Below are 25,896 nucleotides of genomic sequence, written 5' to 3'. Positions count from 1 at the left end.
GCTCCACGAATAAGACTTCAACTCCCCTGTTCTCTCAGGAAAACGAGTATATGTTTCTGGTAAAAACAAGGAAACGAAGAAACTCGCTTCCTCAAGCAACCTTTGACAAAAGGTTCTCTGCCCTGAGGCGATTTGCGTGTGGTCCGACCTGCACAATGCACTTGTTCAGCTACCATCCGTAGCCAAATTCACCCTTTCTTGGCTGACACATGCTGCCCCCACTCTAAGGAACGGCCAACACTGAACTTTTTGCTCACAGCAGAAACTATGAAAGTTTTTCGCACACTTTTGTTTTTCTTCACTCGTTACATACAAATAAAATTGAGAAACATATGATATTATACATCAAAATAAAGGTAAACATACAAAGAATACATATTTATACAATTTATGAACTGTCATCTCTCTCAGAAGCAGCAGTACACCCAATTTCCGTGGCTGTCGTTCAAAACTGTCTGCTACTAATGCAGCCATGTTTGCTTGGAGAGAGATTGAAGGAAACATCTTTGTTAATTATTTATTTTTCACAAATACAAGAACCAAGTGTCTTGTTCGATAAGGGAAACACGCTGTTAAAATAAATCAGAATTTTGTGCGGTATTTCCAAGAACGTGTTTAGCTTAGTACGTAAATATTAATATTAAACACAGAAAATAAGTCAAATCAGAGTATACATTTTCAAATTGGTGTTGCATTTCGGGAACTAACTAAAAGGCTCGCTGGCCAGGTTACTGGTCTCTGGTGAGAAGGGGGGGAGGAAATGACGCTTGAACTCGGTGCATTGGAAATCACACCTATAGAAAGCTAAAATTTCGCATGTAGAAGCGAAAAAGTTTATGGCTTTTGAAACAATACAAACGCTCTGTTTCAACACACTGTATCAAACTCAGTGTAGATTCACCAAGGAAGTTCGTAGGCTACTTCCTGTGTATAAAGATACTTATTTAGTTCCTATTCTGGTAATTTCTTTCCATGTTGAGTTGAGAGAGACCTCCCATCAAGTAGTCTAGGCGACAGCAAGTCGGGAAAGAAAAAAAAAAACTTCTCTCAGTGCTAGCTCTCTTCCAAGCGTTCTGAAAACTCATGTATGATTCCTATAGAATCTTCTCATTTCCTATTTTAATTAATCCTTCCTCTATGCTTTTTATATCATTCCTTCCATCATCCCCTGTAAACTATACATTATGCAACGACGCAGTAATTTATGCAACCCATTAATACACTATATAATGCCTATAAATGAAATAAACAACAATGAAATAAATACAATATAATACAATATTGTATTAATATTTACGTACTATGCTGGGTGTTTTACACTTCAATACTAATAAATCAAAATAATATGCACAGAATATGCTAATGTTAAGCAAATAATTATACCACAAAAATCATCACATTTACATATTCATATGCAAATGTGCCCCTCATCTGCATTTCGATATGCAGATGATGGAGAAGGGCATCGGCCTTCTACAGTAATTTCCCCCCTATGATTCTAGGTGCTGTACTTTCTAGTACAGGACGTAGATCATACGGAGGGCACATTTTCGTTCCTGAAATATTATTTCACAAGACATCCCAGAAAAAAAAAATCAAAGTTAAACACACAGTAAACATAATAAATGAAAATCAACACAACAAAAGCTAAATAAAGAGAATTCAGTGTTCCCTAAGTTACATAAACATAAATGACATCGGTTCCCTATACATACACTTACACTAATACACTATATCACTGAAATATACACTAACACTACCACTATATACACAGGTTGTCAAATCCGGTTACGTGATGCTTAGATGTGTGATCTGTGTCTTCTCTATTTACCAGTACCACTGTGATCCTTCTCTTCTCTAGAAACGTATGGTTTCAATAGAAAAGCATTTCTTGTCATCTTGACTTCTTTTGTCGCTGGATCCCCTAGTGTGTACATGTTACGACCAGTGGCGGCGACAATCTGCCATGGTCCCGAGTACAAGAGCAAGAGCTTCTTCGACACACCTGCTAGAGCATCCGACTTGGGGAAAACTCTAGTTAGAACAAGGTCACCCACTTTGTACTCTACAGTACGGTGTGACTTGTCGAAGTTGCGTTTTCGTGCAGCAGCATTCCTTTTATGGTTCTTTCTTGCAATTTCTACATAGTACTGCACGTCATGGCGCTGATCCACTTCTGGGATTTCAAACAGCCTGGCTATGTCTCTTGACATAGACTGCCCAAAGTGACACTCAAAGGCTGACACGCCAGTGGTCAGGTGTTTGGCCGAATTTAAGCACTTCTCTATTTTTTCCAAGTATTTGGGCCACAATCTCTGGTTATCATGGCACAATTTACGTAGTAAACGTACTGTCGCCTTGACAGCTACCTCTGCCATTTCACCTTGCGGATAATATGGCGTCGACGTGATGTGCCTGATACCAAGATCTGCTAACTCTGTTTTCCAGCGGTTAGACTGGAAAGGTGACCCTCTGTCTGTCAAGACTAGTTCCACACTAGGGTTAACTTTCAGATACTCCTTCAGTTTCCTTATTGCAGTGGTAGTGTTTGCCTTTCTACATGCGTACAAGCCAATTAGCTTGGAAAATGCATCATAAAATACCAATATGTAATGGACTCCCCCAATTCCCTTGGTTAGAGGCCCTAACCAGTCAGCACAGACCAAGTAGCCTGGCTTCTCAACTACCACTGGATTCAGTGGTCCCGGACGATAACATTGGGGAGGGTTGCTTCTCTGGCATAATTCGCAGGAAGCACAAAAACGCCTCACACTTGCCCTCATCTTTGGCCATACGAAAAATTCAGATAGAAGCGGAAGTAGTTTGCTAGCCGACATGTGCCCTCGATCTGAATGGTAATAATCGAGCAGTGGAACTACTAACACTTCTGGGATGCAAATTCGGACTCCTTCCCGGTCACGCTTGCATAAGCGCCCGTTCAAAACTTCAAAACGGTGACAAGCACCATTCACCTTTGGTGAGTCCGTCTTCTCTTCGACATCTTTCTTGATCTTGCCGTAGACAGGATCTGAAGACTGCATCTCCGGTAGTATGGCTATCATCTTCCTCAACTCACATGGGATTTCCGTCAGGATGGACATCAGCGACTCCTGGAGGATAGGCTTCCGTGCAACACTGAGTTCTTCTGTGTGAGGAGGGTACCTGGAGTGATAATCACTCAGATTCTCATTTGACTTGACAAACTGGAATTCGAAATTGAAATTGGAGAGCAACATCGCCCACCGGGTGATGCGCTGGTTTGTAAGTCTACAATAGAGAATAAACTTAAGTGCAAGGTGGTCACTGCGTACTATGAATTTAGTACCAACTAAGTACTGTTTAAACTTAACAACGCCATCTATGAGTCCATAAAATTCCTTCTCCGTTATCGAATAATTTCGTTGTGCGGCATTGAACACACGTGATGTAAAAGCAATGACACGAATGTCATCATTGTCATCACGCTGGTACAACAGAGAAGAACACGCAATATCACACGCATCACATTCAAGAATCAATTGCTTGTCAGGCAGGACGGTTTTCAGTACTACTTCCTCCTGGAAGATCTGCTTGATCCTGTCCATCGCTGCCTGATGTACTGGTTCCCATTTGAACCTAACATTCTTCTTCAGAAGTTGGAACAACGGATGGAGAACTTCTGAGTACTTCCTACTAAAGCAACGATAGTACTGGCAGTAGCCAATGAAGGAACGCAGTTCCTTTACGTTCCGTGGTGTCCTAAAATCTAACACCGCCTTCACTTTCGCCGGATCTTTGCCGATACCGGATTGCGAAAGATGGAAACCAAGTATGTTCAATGATTTTCTCGCAAAATTGCACTTTTTCAGCCTGAGAGTTAGGCCGCCCGCAGTGAGTAAACCCAACACTCTGACGAGGTGTACTAAGTGATCATCGAAGCTCCTGTCGGCTAGAATTAAATCATCTACATAAGCGCCGCAGTACTCTCTAGCTTCTGATCCAATCAGCATATCTAATGCTCTTACGCAAGAAGCAAGGCTCTGTTTTGTTCCAAACGGAAGTTTTTGAAAAACATACGAAATGCCTTCATGTAGGAACCCAAGATATTTCTGGTCACTTTCTTTCACTTTAATCTGTAAAAACATCTCGGTTGCATCTACGCAACTGAACCAAGAGTTGTCGCAGATGTCTTGGAGAACAGATAGGGGTGGCATGGGTCTGTCGGAGAGATCCCCTGAAATTTTGGCCAGAGCTCTTCCATCTATACAAACTCGAATGCGTCCGTCACTCTTCGGCGTCACTACCAGAGGGTTTATATAAGCTGTAGGCATCTTCTTAATCACACCCCAGGCTTCCCAACGCGAAATTTCATTCGATACTAAATTCCTGAATTTCTTTGGGTAAGGATACAATTTAGTTTTTATGGGACGTTCGTCCGTTACTCCAATCTCGTGCTCGTAGTTAGCTATGCAACCTGGCTTGATATCAAAAAGCGCCTGGTGCTTTAAAAGTACAGCTTTCAAACTCTCTCTTTGTGAGACTGAGAGATCTGAGTAGTTCGAGATAAAATCTTCTATATCAGAATGGGAGGCACGTGTGTTCACTTTCAACCACTCTTCTGGTGGGAATACATGAACTGCCATTTCTTGGGCACTTGGGAATCTACCATCATCCAAGTTCGGGGCACGAGCAGCCTTTTCTCTGCAGGTCTTATGCTCATTCAGTGCGCTAACCCGTATGGCCTTCCGTCTTTCGTCTGACGGGGAAAAATTACACTCAAAAGTATCTAACTCCTCTATGAAACTATATGGTTTCTCGCACTCACCATTCAATTCTAAACAACGAACTACTAGATCCTCAGTCTCGCAATCTACGGATCTAAACTTGACTTCTACATCATGAGGATGTTTGAGATGTAGAAGGCCGGTGTCATAGTCTAACACGGCACGAGATTCTGTAAAGAAGTTGGAACCTAAAATCAAAGATCTATTCAGACCTGAAATAATGATGCCTAATGTATGAAATTCCTTCCCATGTATCTGAATGACTAACAGTGTCTGGCCTATGATCGTCGCTGATTTACTTCCGAAAGCAGACGTAACCCGTATATTCTTAGCACTCAAAAATGCGGGTGTGGGGTGGCTATTTGAGACGGAGTCCCAAATTTCTTTAGAAATGGCGGAGCAAGTAGCCCCTGTATCTAATAAAGAATTAACTTCCTTTCCAAACAAAAGTACATTAATCTCTGGCAGTGAAATGACGTTATTACTGGGTAGTTCTTCATTACTTGAATCAAATAAATTCTTAAAAATGCCATTGGCCTCTTCATATACAGCCCTATCTATATCGATGTGTTCTCCAGTCCTACTTAACAAGGTTAACTTATTTTTGAACATGCCTTCACTGAAATGCTTCTTTGCCATAATTTCTAAACAAATTTTACAATTTTCTTCTTCTTTTTCTTCTACATTTTCAAAAATTTCTTTAACTGCGGTTTCACATGTATTTTCATATAAGTGTATATTTTCTACATTCTCTTCTAAATGTCGCACATACTTGGAATTTACATTTGTCAACTCAGATGTACTCGTATTCTCCATAGTCATCTTACCGTTGTCCCAAGCACATGCGGACAATCCTCATTCTCTGGGAGCAGAAGAAGAGGATTGGTTACTCCTGGTAATGTTTTGGTTCTGGCTGGTAGGAGGAGGCGCCCGGTCATAGTGTTCCAACAGCTGGATTTCCTGGTCCTCGTGACGGAAGGAATTTCCCTGTGGTCTATCCGTTTGGCGCATCCCTCCCCTCCTACCGCGGGCTCCACGAATGTTGTTGTTGTTGTGAGAGGAGTGGGAGTTCCCCCCACGTGACCAGCCAGACGACCCACTTCCGCTGCTCTGATGACGAGGCGGGGATCGCTGGTGGTTGTTTTGATTCGTGTTTTGATGTCTCGTTCTCTGATAAGGACGCTGATTTTCTCTCGTTCTATTCTTTTTACGAGCAGCGTGCTTACCACTGTGGCCAGAGGGGTTATTGTCCTCATTTTCCACGCTCACTTGGAGCATGTTGACCCCTTTCCTCTGGTTACTCTGGAAAAACTGGTCGCGATTCGTCATCGACGACTGCAGTTCCTGTACTAGATTTAAAAGTTCTGCTATTGTCTTTGGGCGAGAAGAGACTATCGCCCTAAATAGCCAGTTCGGGAAATGACGCGGAAGTACCTTCAGTAATGTAGCATCAGACATTCTAGGCTCTAATATGCTATTTTTGTGTAACAAATCCAACAGATACTCTGCGGGGGATTTGTGTACACGATTGTCGAAGTGGGAGGTGAGAATAGTAGCCCGTAGGTTTGCCAGCCGCTCTTCGCTAAGGTAACACTGTTTGAAGTTTTTCACAAAATCTTCGTAGGTGTGGATTTTGTTCCGGTTAACTTGAAACCACTGGTAACAAGTATTCCGAATTGCTCGCGGTATGAAACTGAGTCTCATCTCGTCCGGTACTCCAGTGACCTCAAAGTACCGGTCGAGATCTTGGAGGAAATTATATGTTTCGGTCTCAGATTCATTTCCTGCATACACAGGTAAAGTAACATCCCTGTGTATGAGACCAAAAGCTGTTGCGAGATGCTGTCTCGTCTCATGATTACATGAGCGAGACGTCGACGGGACAGGTTCTGTCTCGTGGGAAGTAGCGAGGTTCCCAGGTTGAGAACCAGGCAGATCGCGACTCGAGGTGTCGTTTTGTGACGTAGGGCGTTCGTGTGCACTGGAGACAGAGATGCTTGCGAGTCTCCCCTCAATCACCTCGCTCGTCTCCTTTTGTATGGAGCTCTTCCACTCCTCCATTTTCTTCTCGAGTTGTGCACACACGTCATGAACGGTCTCTTGCATCTGTTGGATGCTACCGTTACATTCCGACCTGATCTCATCGAGTGGCGTTTCCTGCTCTAGTTCCCCCCGGATCCTCGCTAGTTGGGAAGCGAAACTCACTTCCACTCGCCTGACCTGATTATTCAGAGTAAGTGTGGTCTGTTCTACACGAGACGAGACCTGTCTAACACTCTCAGAAAGCTCTGAGTAATTCTCTTCTAATCTCTTAGTGGTTTCCGTGACACGAGAATTGAGATCTTCCCGAGCGCCTTCAATCTCCCCCCTCAGCTCTACGGTAGTAATTTCAAGTCGCTCTGTCAATTCCCGCTCACTCTGCTCCAGTCTTGATGTCATGGAATCTAAACGAACCTCAAGACGAGCATTGACCGACTCTATGGCCTGTTCAAGTCTTTCACAATTATGCCTAGTTTCATTATGAACTTGTTCAAGTCTCTTATCTAATTTCTCTAGGCCCCTGGAGCTTTCTCCTAATTTCAAATTCAAGTCTTCCTTTAAACTTCGATTATTCTCTTCAAGTTTTGATTCTAGTTTTCTTTCTAAACTGTATGCGTTTTCTACTAATTTTTTCTCTAATCCCTGAAAAAGTTCACTTAGCATGGCGGCTAAATTTTCATTACTTCCCTTAGAGCTACATGCAATTATGGCTGGGCTAACACTTGGTTCTGCTAATTCTGTGGTTACCTCCCTTTCCTCCCGCAATGGTACTTCCTGTTCCCTACTGGGGACTGGCGGAACGGTATCCACCGCATCAGCGTCTCCCACAACGCTGACCGGACGCTCGCTAGCGCTCTGCGCGTCATTTTCACTATTCTCTTCGGAGAGCTCCCCAGCTCTCTGAGCGAACTCTTCAAATACTAACTCTGTGTCCATATTTCCTACTCTTCGAGCCTGTGCTCGCGTTAACACCATTTACAAATACAAAACAGAAATACAAAGTTTCTTCCCCCCAAAGTTCTAAAACTGAATTCTCTAAACACAGTAATGGTTGTCAAAATATTCAAGACACAAATAAATTTCAAAACACAAGACACCTACGTTCTTGGAAATTTTTCGGGAAGAGAAACAAAACACATACCGAAATTTTAACACCAACTGTATGTTGACCAACTAGTATATAAAATATACTTCATGCCCTTTACGCTGATGGCGCCAAGTTATTGTGAGGTGCTAGGTACCCAGAGCCGAAACTACTGTTTACCTAAGGACACCAACACAAATAAAAAAAATGAAGGAGAGTGGCTGGGAATATTTTAATTTATTGAAAGATTTGCATAGAATGCAAATACAAAATTTAGTAAAGATTTATTCCCTCTTGGAGATAAGATCCTCTCCTGTAAGGGCCGCCACTCCCTTATGAAGTCGGTAGAGCATTATTATTTATGTTTTGTGGAACAGCAGATCTCAGGGCAATCTACATAACAGCCATGCTCAAAGATGCTAAAATAGTGAGTTGGTTATATATTTCAAATAATGTTAAAAGAAAAAAAAATTTTTTTAACTTTTTAATTCTACAGGTAGCAGCCTGTAGTTGAGCTCACTATCTCATGGCTGTTATTTGGTTCCTTGGGCAGAATTTTCTCTCTGAGCCCCCATACAGAGAGGTGGTCAAACATACACAATCAAGGGGAAAAATGTCTCCTTGAATCACACTCCTGAAACAAACATATCATTAGCACAGGTACTCACCATACAGCAAATTGAATAGACAGTCGTTCTGGTAAGAGCTGGCAGTTTTATTTTCCACAATGGAATCAGGAACATAAAATAGGATGAAGATGTTGATATCCACTTCATTACACTAAATATTTATCCCCTTTCTGTAGTGCACTACACACACACACTTTTTAGATATATAGATATGCTTGATAATTTTAAAACATTATTTCATCAATATAAAAATAACAAAAAGGAGAAGGTAGGATGAACCTGAAGTTATAAAGGCAGGGTGCGAATTACCGGGGGGGATGAGGGGGATTTTCCCCCTCAATCACATTTTGTTCCCCCCCAAAGAAGTCAGCTGAAGTATCCCCACCGGGGATGCTCGCTTTCCCCCTCAAACTATGCTTAGTATAACTCCAAATTTCACTGATTTTTCTTATTTCTTGTAAATTTAATCTTCTAGCTGTATTTCGAAATGATCGATGTAAACTGTTCAGTTTTGGTCATTTCTACTTACCACCTAATTACCCACTATTTTCAACGTTGTTTAGTAGAACTATATTATTATGACTACACTGTTAAAAATGGTTTCTTAAATTCGAGAAAATATTCCTCGTATTTGAGAACATCCGTTTCTTATCTGTGCACCGAGTAATACATTCTTAAAAGTGAGATTTTGATTTTCTCAAATCATTTTGAGAAATAATGACTCAATTGCGAGGAATTATGTCTCATTTCTGAGGGTGCAAATGCTTTCTCAAATTTGAGAAAAATGAGTTTTTTCTTAAAATTGAGACAGTAACATTTGAGGAAATGAGACGTATAACCCTAATTTTGAGAAACACATTTCTCAAAAATATTTGAGAAACATCTTCCTCAAAAGCGAGAAACGGTGCACAGAAACAGGGTTCTCAAATACGAGAAGACGGAAAAGGATATAAACAAAATATAAACCTGCAAAAAAATTCAAACTATTAGTACACAAAGAATTTATATTAAATAAACACCTACAGTTATAGGTATTGTTTAAAACATAACACATTTAAATCTTCACTTCAACTCAAGAAAGTTGTACGAATACCACGATGGCTTGTATTTTAGGTGCGTTACTTATTCCTACTGCATCAGACAGTTGAACATTTTCCTTTTTATCACTGTCCCATTTCTCAAGACATTTCTTTTTCATCGACGTGGTTTACTCAAGATTGTTCCGTTTGATGCAACATTATACCAACTTCTTGATAATTCAGATTCAAGAATTATCCGTCTACTTCAGAATAACGGCAACAATTCCTGCTGGAGTGTAACGTCCCACGGTTATGCTACGAAGCTCAGGGAGACATTATGATGATAATGAGCGAAAGTGCTGTAATGAAGAAAGTGAGGGGATCCCGAGAAAAGATACATAAGATGTTTACTCGCACTGCCCACTTGACGGAGGTGGAATAAAACTAGGGAACCCATACATCGGAGGCTAGTTCTACGACTGAGTCATCGCAGTCCAATATGCCCCTTCTCTACCATAAAAAAAAGTTGCCTACATTGAAACACTGTGTTCGTGGGCTTTTCCAGGAACCTTCAGTTTCCTCCTACAAGAAACGCGGGCAGGAATTTATTTCGGAGGGGCTCTAAGTTCAATACGAGGGCAAATTGTATTAAAATGTGTAAAATTGCACCTAAAATTAGATAAAATTTACATAAAAGTAGCGATTTCGGGGAATGTCCGGAGCTCCAGGACTCACCCCCTACCTTCCACCTTCTTCATTACTGCAGGGGAATGCGGCAGATTGTGCCCTCATAAATGTCCTGAAACTCCACTGCTAGGATTCAATTCAGATTGGAAACAAGGTCACAAACCCATGCAAAAACTGCCAAGAAACATACGTCCACATTTTCATAACACCATTATTATCCATCTCTATCACTGTCTCTCTTAGCCTTGGAACACAATTCTGGGACGTTGGATTAAAAAATAAATGAAATTTTTCAGTCTTACTTCCCACAGTTGTGTTGAATAGGCTTAAAGGAGACGATGATGATGAGAATGAAAAAAAATAGTGGAATGAAGAAAGTGGGAAGAAATGGGAGAACCCCGAGAAAACCCATGCACACTCTGTTTATCCACCAGCAAGCCCACTTGCCGCGAGCTGGGAATCCTGGGATCAAAGCAAGGGCATCACGCACCAGAGGTGAAAGCTCTACCACTGAGCTACCGCAGCCTCTACGTTAAATCAAGAGCAAATGCGTACAGTACTATGCCCCAAATAACTAGCAAACGCGTGTCATTAAAACGATTACTTTTAGTGAAAAACGGAGGCGCCAATCTATGCTAAGTGATCAGTACAAAGTATCTTTGTATTACAATTCCATAATAATAAATCACACTTTTGTAACGCTGTTTCTAACTACACAGATGACTTAGTATTCTTTTTGTTTCCGTACGTAAGCTATTTTGCACATTATAACGAATGACTAAGGGTGTAAAACATTGACATGCCTCCCCGTTCTATTGAAATATAGAAAACAACGCGCCCTACAAAGCTCTAACCCGCCTTCACTTGTTATTGCTGCACTCGTTATTATGTGAATTGAGTACTGAGCTTTGAAACATAAAGGAGCTAACCTGAATGCTATAGCCTATATAACCTGTCTGAGGGGGGTCAGCGTTCTACACCCTAACGAATGTACTACAGTAACTTTTAGTCTATGGTAGTATCTTTACAATTCACCCAAACTTACGTTCGAAAGTTGATATGTATGCTGCTCCTCGCTGCTGTCACATGACGTGTATTCATACGCCACCACAGCTGCATCACCTACTGCGTACTCATATCCATTCACACTCTGCTACAACTGAAATCCTTTATCTCGTTTCCTGAATAGTAATTAAGCCCTAGCAATATTACTCCCTAGTAAAACTTAGTAATATTATTTCGGTAAGATTGTTATCGTTATTTTTAAATCATCTATGATATTGAAAATCACGCACTATTCCATTCTCATTTTTAAGAAGTGAGAATATCTCATAAATGGGAACCTGAAAATTTGCCTTAAGCTCATAAATGAAAACACATTTGGAAATAATGAGACATTTTTCCTCAAATATGAGTAAACATTACTTATTTTGTTTTGAACATGCATTTTTCTCATTTCTGAGCAAGGAAATTTTTAAGAGTGTACGGTTGTTACTTGCAACTGTACCTTCGTACCCTTCCGTTCGTCATCGTTTGTGAATTTGAATGTACTAATTGCGTATAACAAAGCCACATATAGATTATAAATGTTCTTAGCAGTTGGCCAAGAAGAAGTAAACAAATAGCTTCTTCTACCTTACTTGGCGAAGTTCGGATATGTCATATTCATCCTCTATATTTGTATCGATTATCATCTTATTTTAATTTTTGTTATAACATGTTATTTCATTTTTCAGTGTACTCTTTGTTAGCACATGGTCTTCATTCCCTCAAAAGTTGCATTTAATTTGTGATAATTAGCATAGTATTCACTGCTTTTACAGTTTACGGAAATGAACTTTTGAAACTGTACTCAAAATCTGAGATATAGGTATTCTCTCGTAAGTATATGTTAACGTACACGCTGGGGGATACGCTCCTAGTGAGCAGACATGTTAATGAAAGTGATTTTTAGGTGAATAAGCGAATAATTCAAGATTTGTTTCAGCATTTGTTAATACGACTGGTTCTCCGTGTCATTGTCCGTGTCTGTATAAGCATTTCAACTGGAGCGTTTTTTTTTTTTTTTTAAGTTAACCTTTCATTTTTCCATCTTTTCGCTGTACAGTTTGCTGTCCACGCAATTAATGTTGTCTGAAAAACTTCAGTGTAATGTTTTACTTTATTTGAATAACCCATAGTGAATCAACTCATCTTCAACCTAACATTAAAGTAATTTTTAAGTGTTGAGTTTCCGTGCCCATCACGGAATCGATATTTGGAGAAAAAAAGTCGTGATGAGCACAGCTTTAGTTCGAAGTAGAAGCACAAGCTCGAAATTTGAATTGAGAGATTTTAAATATTTGGCCTTCGATTTGACCTTGATGTGAGAAATCGGGACCAGCAACAATCCATTTCTTATTTCATAGGTTAATATCTAGATTTTCTTTAAAAAAAAAAAAAATGTCCGGTTTAACTGATAATTTTAGTGGTTTTCACAAGACTGAAGTAGGTTTCTTTTCGCAACCTGTATGTATTAATGCAAAGTGGAAGCTTTCAATATGAATGGAAAAATTAACATATGCTTGTGATCATACGCTCAAGCCGAATTATTAACTAAATAAACCTTAGAGAGCTATGGGGACAAGAGTGAGTACAACATTAAAACGTTCAGAAAGGTTTAGTGGGGTGTGTGTATGTCAGACAATATATATGTGCATAGTTATTGTCGGTAGATTTATTAAATTAATAAATCTCTTATTTATTACAGATGTCACACACACACACACACACACACACACACACATATATATATATATATATATATATATATATATATATATATATATATATATGGGAGGTAAGGCATTTATTGTCTCATTTTGAAATTTGAACCTTCAGACTATGTCCTTTGGCCTAATTTTATCCCCCCCAATATAGATTATCTAATTCGCACACTGTATAAAGGTCTGTCTGACCTTTCAAAAAGAACGAAAAAAAAATATATATATATATATAGATATTTACAACATTCTTTTACCTCCTCATAATTTTGAGTTTCTTGTCTCTAACAGTTTTTAGAGGAGAGATGTATTTCACAGAAAAAACATATTTCAAGATATGTGATATAAAGATACACAGATTGAAGATAAAAATAAACACAATTTATATACTAGTTCACTGTTCCGATATTCACTCGCTGTTCACAAGTTCTATGTTGTATGACACAGTGTCCTCCTAGATTCCCATTCCACTGAAATGTAAAATGTTCTGTAGGAGATATGGTAAGCTGGATTTCACACGTTCAATGAAGGAACTTTAGTAGCTCCTATAACCCAAGCAAAATAATTGCTGGAAGCCTTGTGCTAAAAGTCCAAGGACAGGCACGGCTTACAGGCGTTACCGGCCTAGGTTTTATATCTCTAACTGAGATATCGTAAAGTATGTATTTCTTCCATGTTTGAAAAACTGGGTTTTCCCATATTAAAATTTGGAGGTGCGACGAGATTCAAAATATGTTGTCTCTATTGAGCGTCCATAGCACTCAGAGAATGAACAATTATAAACTGTTGATCTCAAATTTTATCTTCCATTGTCACTATATGTAATAAGCACCACTGATGACAAACTGCAGATATGTGTATGTCTTACACATTTTTGTAATATGATTATAGCTTCATATAAAAAAACTGAGTTCTACACACTCGCGTATTAAGTTGTTCACAGGACAAATCCAGGGGAGCCGGAAAACAAATTGCTCACACCTCGTCCCGGGTATCGAACACTCTGTAAGAGAAGTCAGGTGACTTCCTTCGAACCGAAAAACTATATCTTGTCGCTCCACGAATAAGACTTCAACTCCCCTGTTCTCTCAGGAAAACGAGTATATGTTTCTGGTAAAAACAAGGAAACGAAGAAACTCGCTTCCTCAAGCAACCTTTGACAAAAGGTTCTCTGCCCTGAGGCGATTTGCGTGTGGTCCGACCTGCACAATGCACTTGTTCAGCTACCATCCGTAGCCAAATTCACCCTTTCTTGGCTGACACATGCTGCCCCCACTCTAAGGAACGGCCAACACTGAACTTTTTGCTCACAGCAGAAACTATGAAAGTTTTTCGCACACTTTTGTTTTTCTTCACTCGTTACATACAAATAAAATTGAGAAACATATGATATTATACATCAAAATAAAGGTAAACATACAAAGAATACATATTTATACAATTTATGAACTGTCATCTCTCTCAGAAGCAACAGTACACCCAATTTCCGTGGCTGTCGTTCAAAACTGTCTGCTACTAATGCAGCCATGTTTGCTTGGAGAGAGATTGAAGGAAACATCTTTGTTAATTATTTATTTTTCACAAATACAAGAACCAAGTGTCTTGTTCGATAAGGGAAACACGCTGTTAAAATAAATCAGAATTTTGTGCGGTATTTCCAAGAACGTGTTTAGCTTAGTACGTAAATATTAATATTAAACACAGAAAATAAGTCAAATCAGAGTATACATTTTCAAATTGGTGTTGCATTTCGGGAACTAACTAAAAGGCTCGCTGGCCAGGTTACTGGTCTCTGGTGAGAAGGGGGGGAGGAAATGACGCTTGAACTCGGTGCATTGGAAATCACACCTATAGAAAGCTAAAATTTCGCATGTAGAAGCGAAAAAGTTTATGGCTTTTGAAACAATACAAACGCTCTGTTTCAACACACTGTATCAAACTCAGTGTAGATTCACCAAGGAAGTTCGTAGGCTACTTCCTGTGTATAAAGATACTTATTTAGTTCCTATTCTGGTAATTTCTTTCCATGTTGAGTTGAGAGAGACCTCCCATCAAGTAGTCTAGGCGACAGCAAGTCGGGAAAGAAAAAAAAAAAACTTCTCTCAGTGCTAGCTCTCTTCCAAGCGTTCTGAAAACTCATGTATGATTCCTATAGAATCTTCTCATTTCCTATTTTAATTAATCCTTCCTCTATGCTTTTTATATCATTCCTTCCATCATCCCCTGTAAACTATACATTATGCAACGACGCAGTAATTTATGCAACCCATTAATACACTATATAATGCCTATAAATGAAATAAACAACAATGAAATAAATACAATATAATACAATATTGTATTAATATTTACGTACTATGCTGGGTGTTTTACACTTCATTACTAATAAATCAAAATAATATGCACAGAATATGCTAATGTTAAGCAAATAATTATACCACAAAAATCATCACATTTACATATTCATATGCAAATGTGCCCCTCATCTGCATTTCGATATGCAGATGATGGAGAAGGGCATCGGCCTTCTACACAGGAAAGATGAGGAAGCAGATGCCATCAGATGAATACGAACCGAAGAAAAAAGGCAGGTACATGCAGACTGAAAGAGAGGATGCTTTCTTGTGAGTAGTTGAGTATTTGGAAATGATAGATGATGAGCAGGTTACCATATGTGATTTAGTAAAGGTTATGGAACAAGAACTGTGCTATTCAGAAGAGCAAGCGTACTCTGTCAGACACATGAAAGCTAAACTATTGAAGTTATTTGCGAAAAGAATCAATATAACTTAAATAAATGGAAAAGTAGAGTTGTTACTTATAAAGAGGCATCTGCTAAAATCCTTCAAAACTTTTATGTGAAGAAAATCAGACTAAGTATTGGGAGGAGCAGTTGAGATTAGTGACTGAAGCAAAGTTAATAAAAATGTGCAATAAAGTACATGAAAACATCAAAGAAGTACTACCCTTCCACTGACGAGTACAATCTTGAAAGTGCTATATCATTTTTCCTGAGGTGTTAAGAGTATTTCTGAAAGAGATCGCTACAGTTGTATATACTAAAAGCAAAATTGCTTCCTCAGGTCAGTGTATAATCCAGTTAGCTCGACCAAAAGTGATACAAGCTCCATTACAGGTTGATTTGGGCGTAGAGGTGCACCACGATTTTGGTTTCTGCTTTGTATTGGATATTCTGAATTTCATATTCTGAGATGCAATATCTGATGTTCATTCTTTGGAAGTAATAATTCTATTTTTCCATTTATTTAAGTTATATTGATTCTTTTCCCAAATAACTCCAATAGTTTAGCTTTCATGTGTCTGATATAGAGTACGCTTGCTCTTCTGAATAGCACAGTTCTTGTTCCATAACCTTTACTAAATCACATATGGTAACCTGCTCATCATCTTTCATTTCCAAATACTCAACTACTCGCAAGAAAGCATCCTCTCTTTCAGTCTGCATGGACCTGCCTTTTTTCTTCGGTTCGTATTCATCTGATGGCATCTGCTTCCTCATCTTTCCTGGAATCCCTTTTTCTGTTCTAAAATTTATACTGCAAGTAGTGTGGTACACTGCGTCTTTCGCAAGCAAATCTCTGGCTTATTCAATACGACTTTTTACAGTTATGGCCCAATCATCATTGAATTCTTCACATAATTTCAATATTGTTTTTGGAAAAGTATTAGCTTTTAGTGGAACTAGACAGTGATCCTTCCACTTACCGCCATATCTCTCAGGCTCACTACAAAACAAACAATTAAGAGCAAAATGAAATGCAGGCGAATTTGAACGCAGAATACTTGCAGATATTTGAACGCAGAACGTCTCTTCATCGGACGGTATTCTTGATTGCTTATCCTTCTTGATTTGATTGGGATTCACATACTTCCTTCGGCATTCTTGATGTACTTTTCTCAGGTTTGGCTGTCAGTGCCGCTGTTCATAACTCACTCACGTTCTGAATTCCTTGGCATCCTTTCTGAGATAAACATGTGGGTCTTTCATCTTCTGTGAATACCTTCTTACATATAATGCAACTCTCCATGACGAGTAAGCAGTATCATATTCAATGTTTCAATAATTGGTGTAAGAAAGAAGTCTCGATTTTTTTTTTTTTTTTTTTCGTTGGTTTGCTTAGAGATCATAATTTCTATATTCTACGATTGTTACAACACAGATTAAATAAAACATCCTCTGTTGGTGTGTTTCCATTTATATCTAAAATAAAATTACTTTATCACTATTAAAATGACTCAAATGACTATGATTTTTCTTAGAGTGAGTCAGAGTTGCTTTAGCCAATGCAGCAATGTGAATTGTGCGCTTCTGCACGAGCTTTCAATAATCTAATATTTTATCAAAATCAGAAGCATTTTTGTCTTACCTCGTTGAATATAATTCTATATAGTAATTTATATATTTTTAATGCTTTCAGAATTGATTGCTTCTTCCAAATCCTAAATGGTGAAGGTCTCAAATTGCTTTTGAGTTAATTAAATGGCTTTCGATAGTTTGAACATTGCCTCGATTAAAGTTGAAATAAAAGCAGAAAATGAGGCTATTGAAGATTGGAAATATGATCTATATGATAGTAACACGGATGAGTTAGAAATAAAGGATCCTCTTTCAACATTTTCTTCGACATGTTTGGAAAGTAAGGAACAAGGAAATACTGAAAGGGAGGAAAATGACATTAACGTTTCCGTGGCAGGAGAAACTTCTTCGCCTAATTTTACAGACGTTTGGAAAGCTGATGAGCATGATGCAATAGAGCAATCAAGTAATCTCATCTCGGATCAGCCCGAAGGGAACGTTGAAGAAAGTGATTATCAAGGAGTAAGTGGCAGGTACGTTTACATGCTTAAATTTCTTCAAGGTTATGTTGTATATAATTTTTTAGTAAGGGCAATATTTTCTTAATTTCTCAGTGTACACCTTGTGTGGAACGCACATTTTGAGCAGTAACTTTGTACTACTACAGGATTACTATCCCTCCATTCTTCCAAGTTATGCAGTAATTATCTGGAATGGAAAGAAGACGTTAAATCAACAAGAAATGGAATAGTCGGCACAGTCATAGGATTTGTTAGTCATCGAGCTCTTGTAAGATGAACTTGACAGATCAGTCCGTAAATAGATGCCAGCAATTACTGAAGATCTTTGGAAGACTATTCAGAATTACTGGAGTCGCAAAGCTTCGCAAAAGTTGAATAAATTAATCAAATGCTTAGAATTGGTAAAACACTTTTCAAGGCTAAAATACTGCATTTTATTGAACGCAAACATATTCAATATTTTTTTCTTAGTGAAAACATGACCATACGTTTTAATTTCTTTATATGAGCAATGCCTGTATATACCATTCCTAAATCCCCGAATATTTACTTCTCAGAAACATAGTACTATTGGTAACAGCTTCTTGTATACTTCCTCTTTCCAGCCCTTTGTTGGGCAGCAGACTAATTTCAAACAAGAGACAAAGAGAGGTTGCCATCTTACTACCAAACATGATAAACAAATAATGGAATAGAAAGAATTGTCATGACAAACTCACCCAATGACAGCTTATTGGAATTGAGGTTTTAAACTCTTCAGCACTTTTTTTTTCTTTCTTTCTTTCTTTTCTTTGTCAGAGCACGTGTGTCGATCTATTTTGTTTGTCAAAAACAGTTTTATGCTGCTGATCATGAAAGTCTCCACCATGGATTCAAGTGCGTATGTGAGTGTCCTTTGAACTAAACATTAGAACAGCGTTCATCATTGCTGGATGTTTGCAGTGAACGATCCGCAGTGATGGTTGCACTTTGAATGAGAAAAGAATGCTACTATAGATCAAAACCTTCTGCGGTTAGAGGAGTGGTTTCACAAACCATCGTGGACAGTGAACACGATTATCGTAGCAGGTCCATTTTTCATCAGAAGAGACAATATGGTAAAGGAAACCTTTCCTGTTATTCCGTACATTCAGAGAATTGCACATCTTGAAACGGGGAGGAGTCTGTGTTGGCCGTGCCATTTCATGTAGCAACCCTAAGTGCTATTTTTTTACCTTATTGTTTGTGTAGATCCGTAAAAGGAAGATCGTATGATGCCTTCCTAATTGCACCAGTACTTTATTGAAGATCAGTTCTCAATGTGTCACTAGTACTAAATTTTAGAAAACAACCGCGTTCATACACCACCCGCTGCCCAAATACGGAGAATGTCGCAGTTTGAACTCCTACAGAAAAATCACTTGCAATTGTTTTCCGCCTTACCCTAACTAACAATACAGTACTTTCCTGCTGTGTCACTAGATATGTCAGATTTTTCATGAACATGTAAGAATTTGGGGATATACTACGAGTGACCTAAGTTAATCTAGCGGTTCCATTACGGAGAGTAGTTTCCCATCAGACGTAAAATTGGACTTTCACTCGCATCAACCTAATAGTTACGGATTAGTTAAATAATTCAATCTGTTTCAGTTTGTGGATGTATTACAAGAAACATATTTATGTCATGCTGGCGAGTCTTGCTAATGTCATATTGTTTTGTTTGTAGCAGCTTCATATGAAATGCATCTTCACAAAGGAAGGAGTTTAATCGCAGTGTATTACTTATTGAAAAAGAATTCCATGAACACCTAAGACTTACGGTTTCATATCTCAACGCTTAACTTTTGAAATAGAATAATTTACTGCTTTTTTGTTTTCTCATTTTAGATAAGAATATCTGCTTAGGCAGACATGTGATAGTACGAGGGAATGTCAGAAAATAAGGTTACCTAATGTATATCTTTTGTACTATTGTAGTTAGAAAGTTGCTGCTTCGCCGAGACAAAGTTCAAACCTTGACTATTTGTGGCAACAGAATCAAGTTTCAGTGCCGTAAACGTCCTAAATAAAATATACACAAAGCGATTCTGTGTGTGTATCTCTCTATATGGACTTACAAGAGGTGAGGTCTGATATTCTACTTTTATGGGCAAAAGAAACAGAAAACTGAAAATTCATAAGGCAAAAGTATGATGGCTGTGCAGCATATGGACAAAGAAATGAGGTCTTTCTTGCAACTGAAGAGGGTACACAAGCAAATCCCTAGTGTCACCGGAGATACAGTTTAATCTGTCACATTTTACAATGTAGGAGTTTATTTGTTTTTTACTTCTATGTTTAGTTCTAATATTTCGTACTGTATAAAGGATGCTGACATACACTAATCACTATTCCAAGTAAGATGATCCCTGATAATTCATAAATATAGTCATGTCATGTCTAAATACCTTAGAAATTAGCTGAAAAAAAAAGATAGAAGTAAAACACCTTATAACACCCAACCTAATACCTTACAGTCTTGTAAATGAGCTCCATATCCTGTTCTTCATTTCGGCGAAAATATTAATAGCTCTTTCTTTGGATTCAGATATCCTACAAAGCTTCCACACCAAGTTCTTTATTGTAAGTGTCGTAATTTGTCGTGCTGTTCGTTAAGTAAGTTTTCACTCTTTTCAGGGCACTCATTGAATGTTTTCAAAAAATTGAAGTTGATGGAATGCTCAATACCATATTTAGCAGCTTTCTTGTTTCCTGATATACGCTTTGAAATTCATTACTGGGAATATATTTCAAGTATTCGGGAAGAGAAATGTGTTGGTTACTATCGGAACATAAGTTGATAAGTTCATTCTTAAGCTGATCTGAGTAAAAAGTATTAGGAAATTTGAATATCAAATCATTCAGTTTGCCGTATGGAAGAATTTGTTGATGCATACTAAATGTTCTATAATTTATTAGTTCTACAATGACCAGATTTTTTGTATTTTTCAAATCTTTCATCTGCACAATTATTGAGCGAAGAATCTAATATAAATAAAATAGAGTTTGTTTGTGTGTTTGTCTGTCTTTGTGTCTGTGTGCGTCCTGGGGATCAGACGAGTGGACCGAGTTACCAAAATTTGGTCGGAGACCCGGGTTCGATTCCCGGCGGGAGCTCATGTAGTTCGGATTCCACGTTAATCACTAGGTCCACGTCTCATATAGACTCGCTGCTAAAAGGGACGCTAAATTAAAATCAACTCAACTCAACAAGACGAAGCTTTTTTATAAATTCGAACCAGGGGGGTACGTAGGGGGGGGGGGGCGTTCACCGGGACATGTAAAAGTACTTGTCACTCTCGCGAAAATCATAGAAGTGATAGAATTGCCAATACATCTCAACTTTTCGTTAGGAGTCATTTTTTTTTTTTATTATTTATTCTGATGTTGGAGACATAGGGACAAAATATATATACTAACGTTCTTTAAGGGTACGTTATAACAATTTAACATTTTATAGAGGGAGCTCGAAAGATGGTTTAAAATAAAAACAGATAAGAAGAAATAGCGATCTGCTTCTGTCACTTACAAATCCAGCTTAAAATAAGATAGGCAGTCCTGTAAACGTAGACAGAACAGCAAATGTCTTTTCGCAGGTACTACTACACAGCGCGAGTCTTTGGACTTTAACTTCTTACGTGGCTGTTTCTTCTACGCTTCTATAGGTTGATGCAAGTTAAATGGATGCAGTAGAGGAATAATGTTCAAGGTTTCGCGAGACGCTTTGCTTTATGTCTTTCATATTTAAGCATTAAAAATAAATAAATAAATAAATTATAGGAAAGTTTAAGTTCAGAATCTTTAAATTACAAAATTTTAAGTTAGTAATTTAGGCTTAATGGCTTAATACATATAAAATTCTAAAGGGTAGACGCTGTCTACCCTCAAGCCTGGCCACTGGTTACACCTATCTATCCTATCCTGCTGAAAATGGTATTTATGGAAAATATTTAAAATGATTGTTGTTTCTCTTCTCTTGTATAGCATTACAGCAATAGCTTTTAGTAGTTGTAATTACAACAAGTTCTCGCAATTACACGAGTTAAGCAGAGATATCGAAGTGATGTAAATGGCAAAATAATTTATACATCCATTACAAACCACACAAGTAACAAGATATGATACTTATCTCAACATTTTTTTGAAATATAGGCTTTAAAAAAATCCAGCCCTGGTAACTTCATTCCTATTCATTCGAAACAAATCATATCATGACCATGGTATCCAACACTAAAGTACTTTAGATGTACGCTATCCTGTGCATCTCCGTTATGCTTTATTTGCGTTAGTCGCTTCCGAACTTTGGATGTTTGTGGTACTATAACATCCTTAGTTTGCAATACTGAATAATAAAAGAAATATTTTAGGTTTACGTTTTTAACGCGTTGATTTGAAATATGCAATAATTTGACGTACCGCCATTTGAAAAAAAAATAACTTTATATTGGGTTGGCAACACTTTATGAGGTCTTTCAGTTTAATACATAGACAAATGTATCCCTCGTTATACTTGCTTCGATTTTCTATCTCTTTTGGTTTGTCCGTTATAGCGGATGGTCAAAATAAATTGTCCAACGTATAGAGTTAAACGTGGCAATGATCATGAAGTTAGAAAGATGGAACAAACGCCACTCGCAAGCTTTTGTACAACTGAACACAAACAAAAACAGGCCTAATTGCTGAACCATGCGTAGTTTTTGAGATTTACCATGAAATATATCAAAACATTAAATTTTTTCCGGGCTACGACCATCACCACGCGAGTGCTTTCTTCGCGTTTTTACCATGTCCTCACTTTTTTCTCCATGTAATTTTTTTTCAATAGTTTATTCACACTCAGAATTACTTTGTGTCCTAAGCAGCAATTTTTAGCACTTTGCCCTCCTGAGATATTACGCCCCAAAAATGGTATCAAAATCACAAACTTCAACTTTCGGACCCCCATAAATCTATGGTGCCAGTAGTATCATAAGTGTGGATATTTCTGCAGACTCTTTACATGCAATAGTATTCAGCACAAAACTTATGAACCCCCCACTTTATGCCATTCCAAAATACAGCCCCTTTAAAAGTGTAATTTTCTGGACTTTATCTAGTGATTTCATGTATTGGTTTACAACCCTGCATACTTATTTAGAAGCAAGAGTATATGTTCTCCGTATACCTCAGTCTCTCCTCTAAACATTCGTTTTTGTTTGGTGTTCGTCTGATACGTACGTCCTGAGCAACTAGTTTCCATAAACACTTGCAAATGCAGAAAACGGCACTCCACCGACAACAAAGATGGCCGCCATTCAGGAACACTATTAGGAGATAATTACACCATATATGATACTTATACTGACATAAACAACAAGAGTGTAGATACGACAACGTGAATAGTGTTATTGACCTTCTCATACACAAGGTTCGTCACACTCCAATTTATATAATTTTCAGAGATGGTCGAGCAACCACTTTGTATGGATTGACCCTATAGTTTTGTGGAATCTCAATTTAAATACATATGATTTAGGTTGAGTGAAATTTAGAAAATAAGTATTCGAATAATGTAGAATACGTGGAATGAGGTGAAATGAGTCGACTTCGATAGGAGATTTAGTGAGAAATTTTGAAAGAAAATTGGGCTGACCTAATGAAACTAAGTAAGCCTATGGCTGGCTTCTAATCGTTTATAATCATAAACTAAGATTAGGAGATAATTACACCATATATGATACTTATACTTACATAAACAACAAGAGTGCATCATATATATATATATATACAGGGTGATTTTTTTTAAACCTCACGGATTTCATTTGGGTCTAGAAGTTCTAACTGAAGTTCCATTTTCATACGGTTTGTGGCAAATGATCTAGGAAGGATGGGAGATTCATGGGACTATGTTTACTTGTTTAAATTCATCCAGTGTGATATCGATCACGCCTCAAGAGAAACAGCAAATTTTCACCAATGTACCTTACAATACATATTAACGAATGTGGAAATATACCAAGACACAAATATAGATAGATAGATAGATATAAATAATAAATATGGGAGTGCATACATAGAAGACAATTAATCCTTAAATATTCATATTCAATGCAAAGACGTCTTTTACTAAAAAAAAAAAAAAAAAAAAAAAAAAAAGTGTTTGTTTTCCATGGGTTTCCTTATATTGCAACAGTAATTTATGTATATAGCAGTAGGTTGTCGTGTCATTATTGTGATCTATGCGCATAGAATTTGATCTCTCTATTGTTTAGAAAATCGGAATGATACATTGAATGCGGCTTTGCTTTTAGTTACTTGTCAATACGTATTCATCTGGACAGAATATAATGTCTGTTCCGTCTTATTGATGGATTCCATACTTCTTAACAGGGCCAGTTCTAGACATTTCTTAAGTGTAAGCAAACAATACTTAGGCGCTCCTACTTAAATCATAATAAAAGAGTAGAAAGTTGTAATGGACTAAAATTCTTCAAATAATTGTTACAATTGCAAATTTCTTCAATATTTGTAGTCCCCCTGTGAATGTTAACGAAAAATGGCGAAATTATAGCTAATTGACTCTGGATGAATATTGAACAAAGCTCCAATTTTAATAATTAATAGCATTTCTTATTAAATAAGCACAAGACACAACTAAGATATATACCTAAGATGTATCTTGACAATATTGAAACAATAAAACTCATGATCTAACATTAACACAGGTTTGATTTTGACAAAGAGAAATGCTCCTATGCTTCATTAAAAGCATATTTACATAGTATTTTCTAGTGATACGATTAATTTCCCGTTTTCTTTGTTACTGAAAAAATCGTGTTATAAAGACACTTTTCTGGATTTCAAGTTGGCAAAATCTTTTATTAATACATCAGTATTTATTTTCATTGAGTATGTCATTTTCAATGGTCATCAAAGCTAGTCCATTTAATCGTTCTTGAAATAGTCGATGTTTGTGTATTAGGTTAATCTCAAATAATTCTTTATTAATTTTAGCTGAACTTGTTTAACACACAACAAATAACAAAAGTGTGTGCCTTTATCGATATTTAATTTGTCTTCGATCCAGTGGCAGAACTTCAAAATCAGGTCTTCCCCGCAAAAATTCTTTTCACGGCTCCTTAGGCATATAAAACAATTCAGTCCTTTTATCTCTCTTTCCAACATAGACGTTCGAAATCAGGCAATGAGTAACACAATGTAAACACAAGCAGTAGTACACCCAACATTTCTCTTTTGGATCCGAAGACTTTTCCTACAAAATGCAAATAATTTTGTGTATTTGCCCCCTAAAATTAAAAGTTCTGAGAAATCCAGACTCTCGGGCCATCTCCGTCGGTGCATCCCTGAACACAAGTAACTAATAATCAAAACTCTACTTTGCATTAGGACTATTACCAAAGGTTTAAAAATATTGCTCCATCTAAATTTACTACGAGAGAATGCAATGATAAAGATTATTACACTGTTATAATACAACGAGTGTACAGTATGTATATGCTGCTGTGATTAATAGTAAGAGTTCTGAAAAAAGAAATGTATTACTTATAATCCTAATGAGTTTCAATTACAGTTTCGATTTCGAGTACAGTTACCCTTACGAGTTATATACTGCGTGAAAACTAATTGTATTCAAAAACAAACTTTGAAATACATTAAATTTAACTCAGACCCGCAACCGAAGAGGCCGTATGCATTCCATTTTAATTTAACAATTAAATTACTGCAATCGAGTAAAATAAACTTATAGTTTCAAAAGTTTGTATACTTGTGAATGCTTCATAAACAGTGACTGGTATTGACATCTCTCCCACCTCAACATTTGTATGATCGTCCCTTTCCAAATTATGTTCAGAAATCGAAAGAAACTTTTTTTTTTTTCAGCCTTCACTTGCTTCTCATCTTCTTTCAAGTTGCGTAGCTTTCTTTTCCAGGCTTTCTTTCTTTTTTAATCATTGGCCATTATTATATGAAATACAAAGTACTATTGAAAAGTGAAAACACACATCATTATAAATAATAATAATAAAACGAAACGACTCAGAGTAGAAATGA

The 25,896-nt window shown here is 37.5% G+C and overlaps 1 protein-coding gene across 1 annotated transcript in view; it reads left to right on the top strand.

Moving 5' to 3' along the window:
• The window catches only part of LOC145678912 (uncharacterized), a 51,865-nt gene that overhangs the window by 17,503 nt on the left and 8,466 nt on the right, over positions 1–25,896 (top strand). Inside the window, exon 2 of the mRNA XM_081749520.1 lies at positions 17,424–17,835. Within this exon, the coding sequence (XP_081605646.1) occupies positions 17,486–17,835 (350 nt within the window). The 5' untranslated portion in view covers positions 17,424–17,485. The remainder of the gene's footprint in view (positions 1–17,423; positions 17,836–25,896) is intronic.

The sequence above is a fragment of the Thermobia domestica genome, chromosome 2 (genome assembly GCF_964235325.1).
Source record: "Thermobia domestica chromosome 2, izTheDome1.hap1.1, whole genome shotgun sequence".
Classification (NCBI taxonomy): domain Eukaryota; kingdom Metazoa; phylum Arthropoda; class Insecta; order Zygentoma; family Lepismatidae; genus Thermobia; species Thermobia domestica.
The sequence above is the reverse complement of the archived record's forward strand: the minus strand, read 5'-3'. Positions and strand labels throughout refer to the sequence as shown.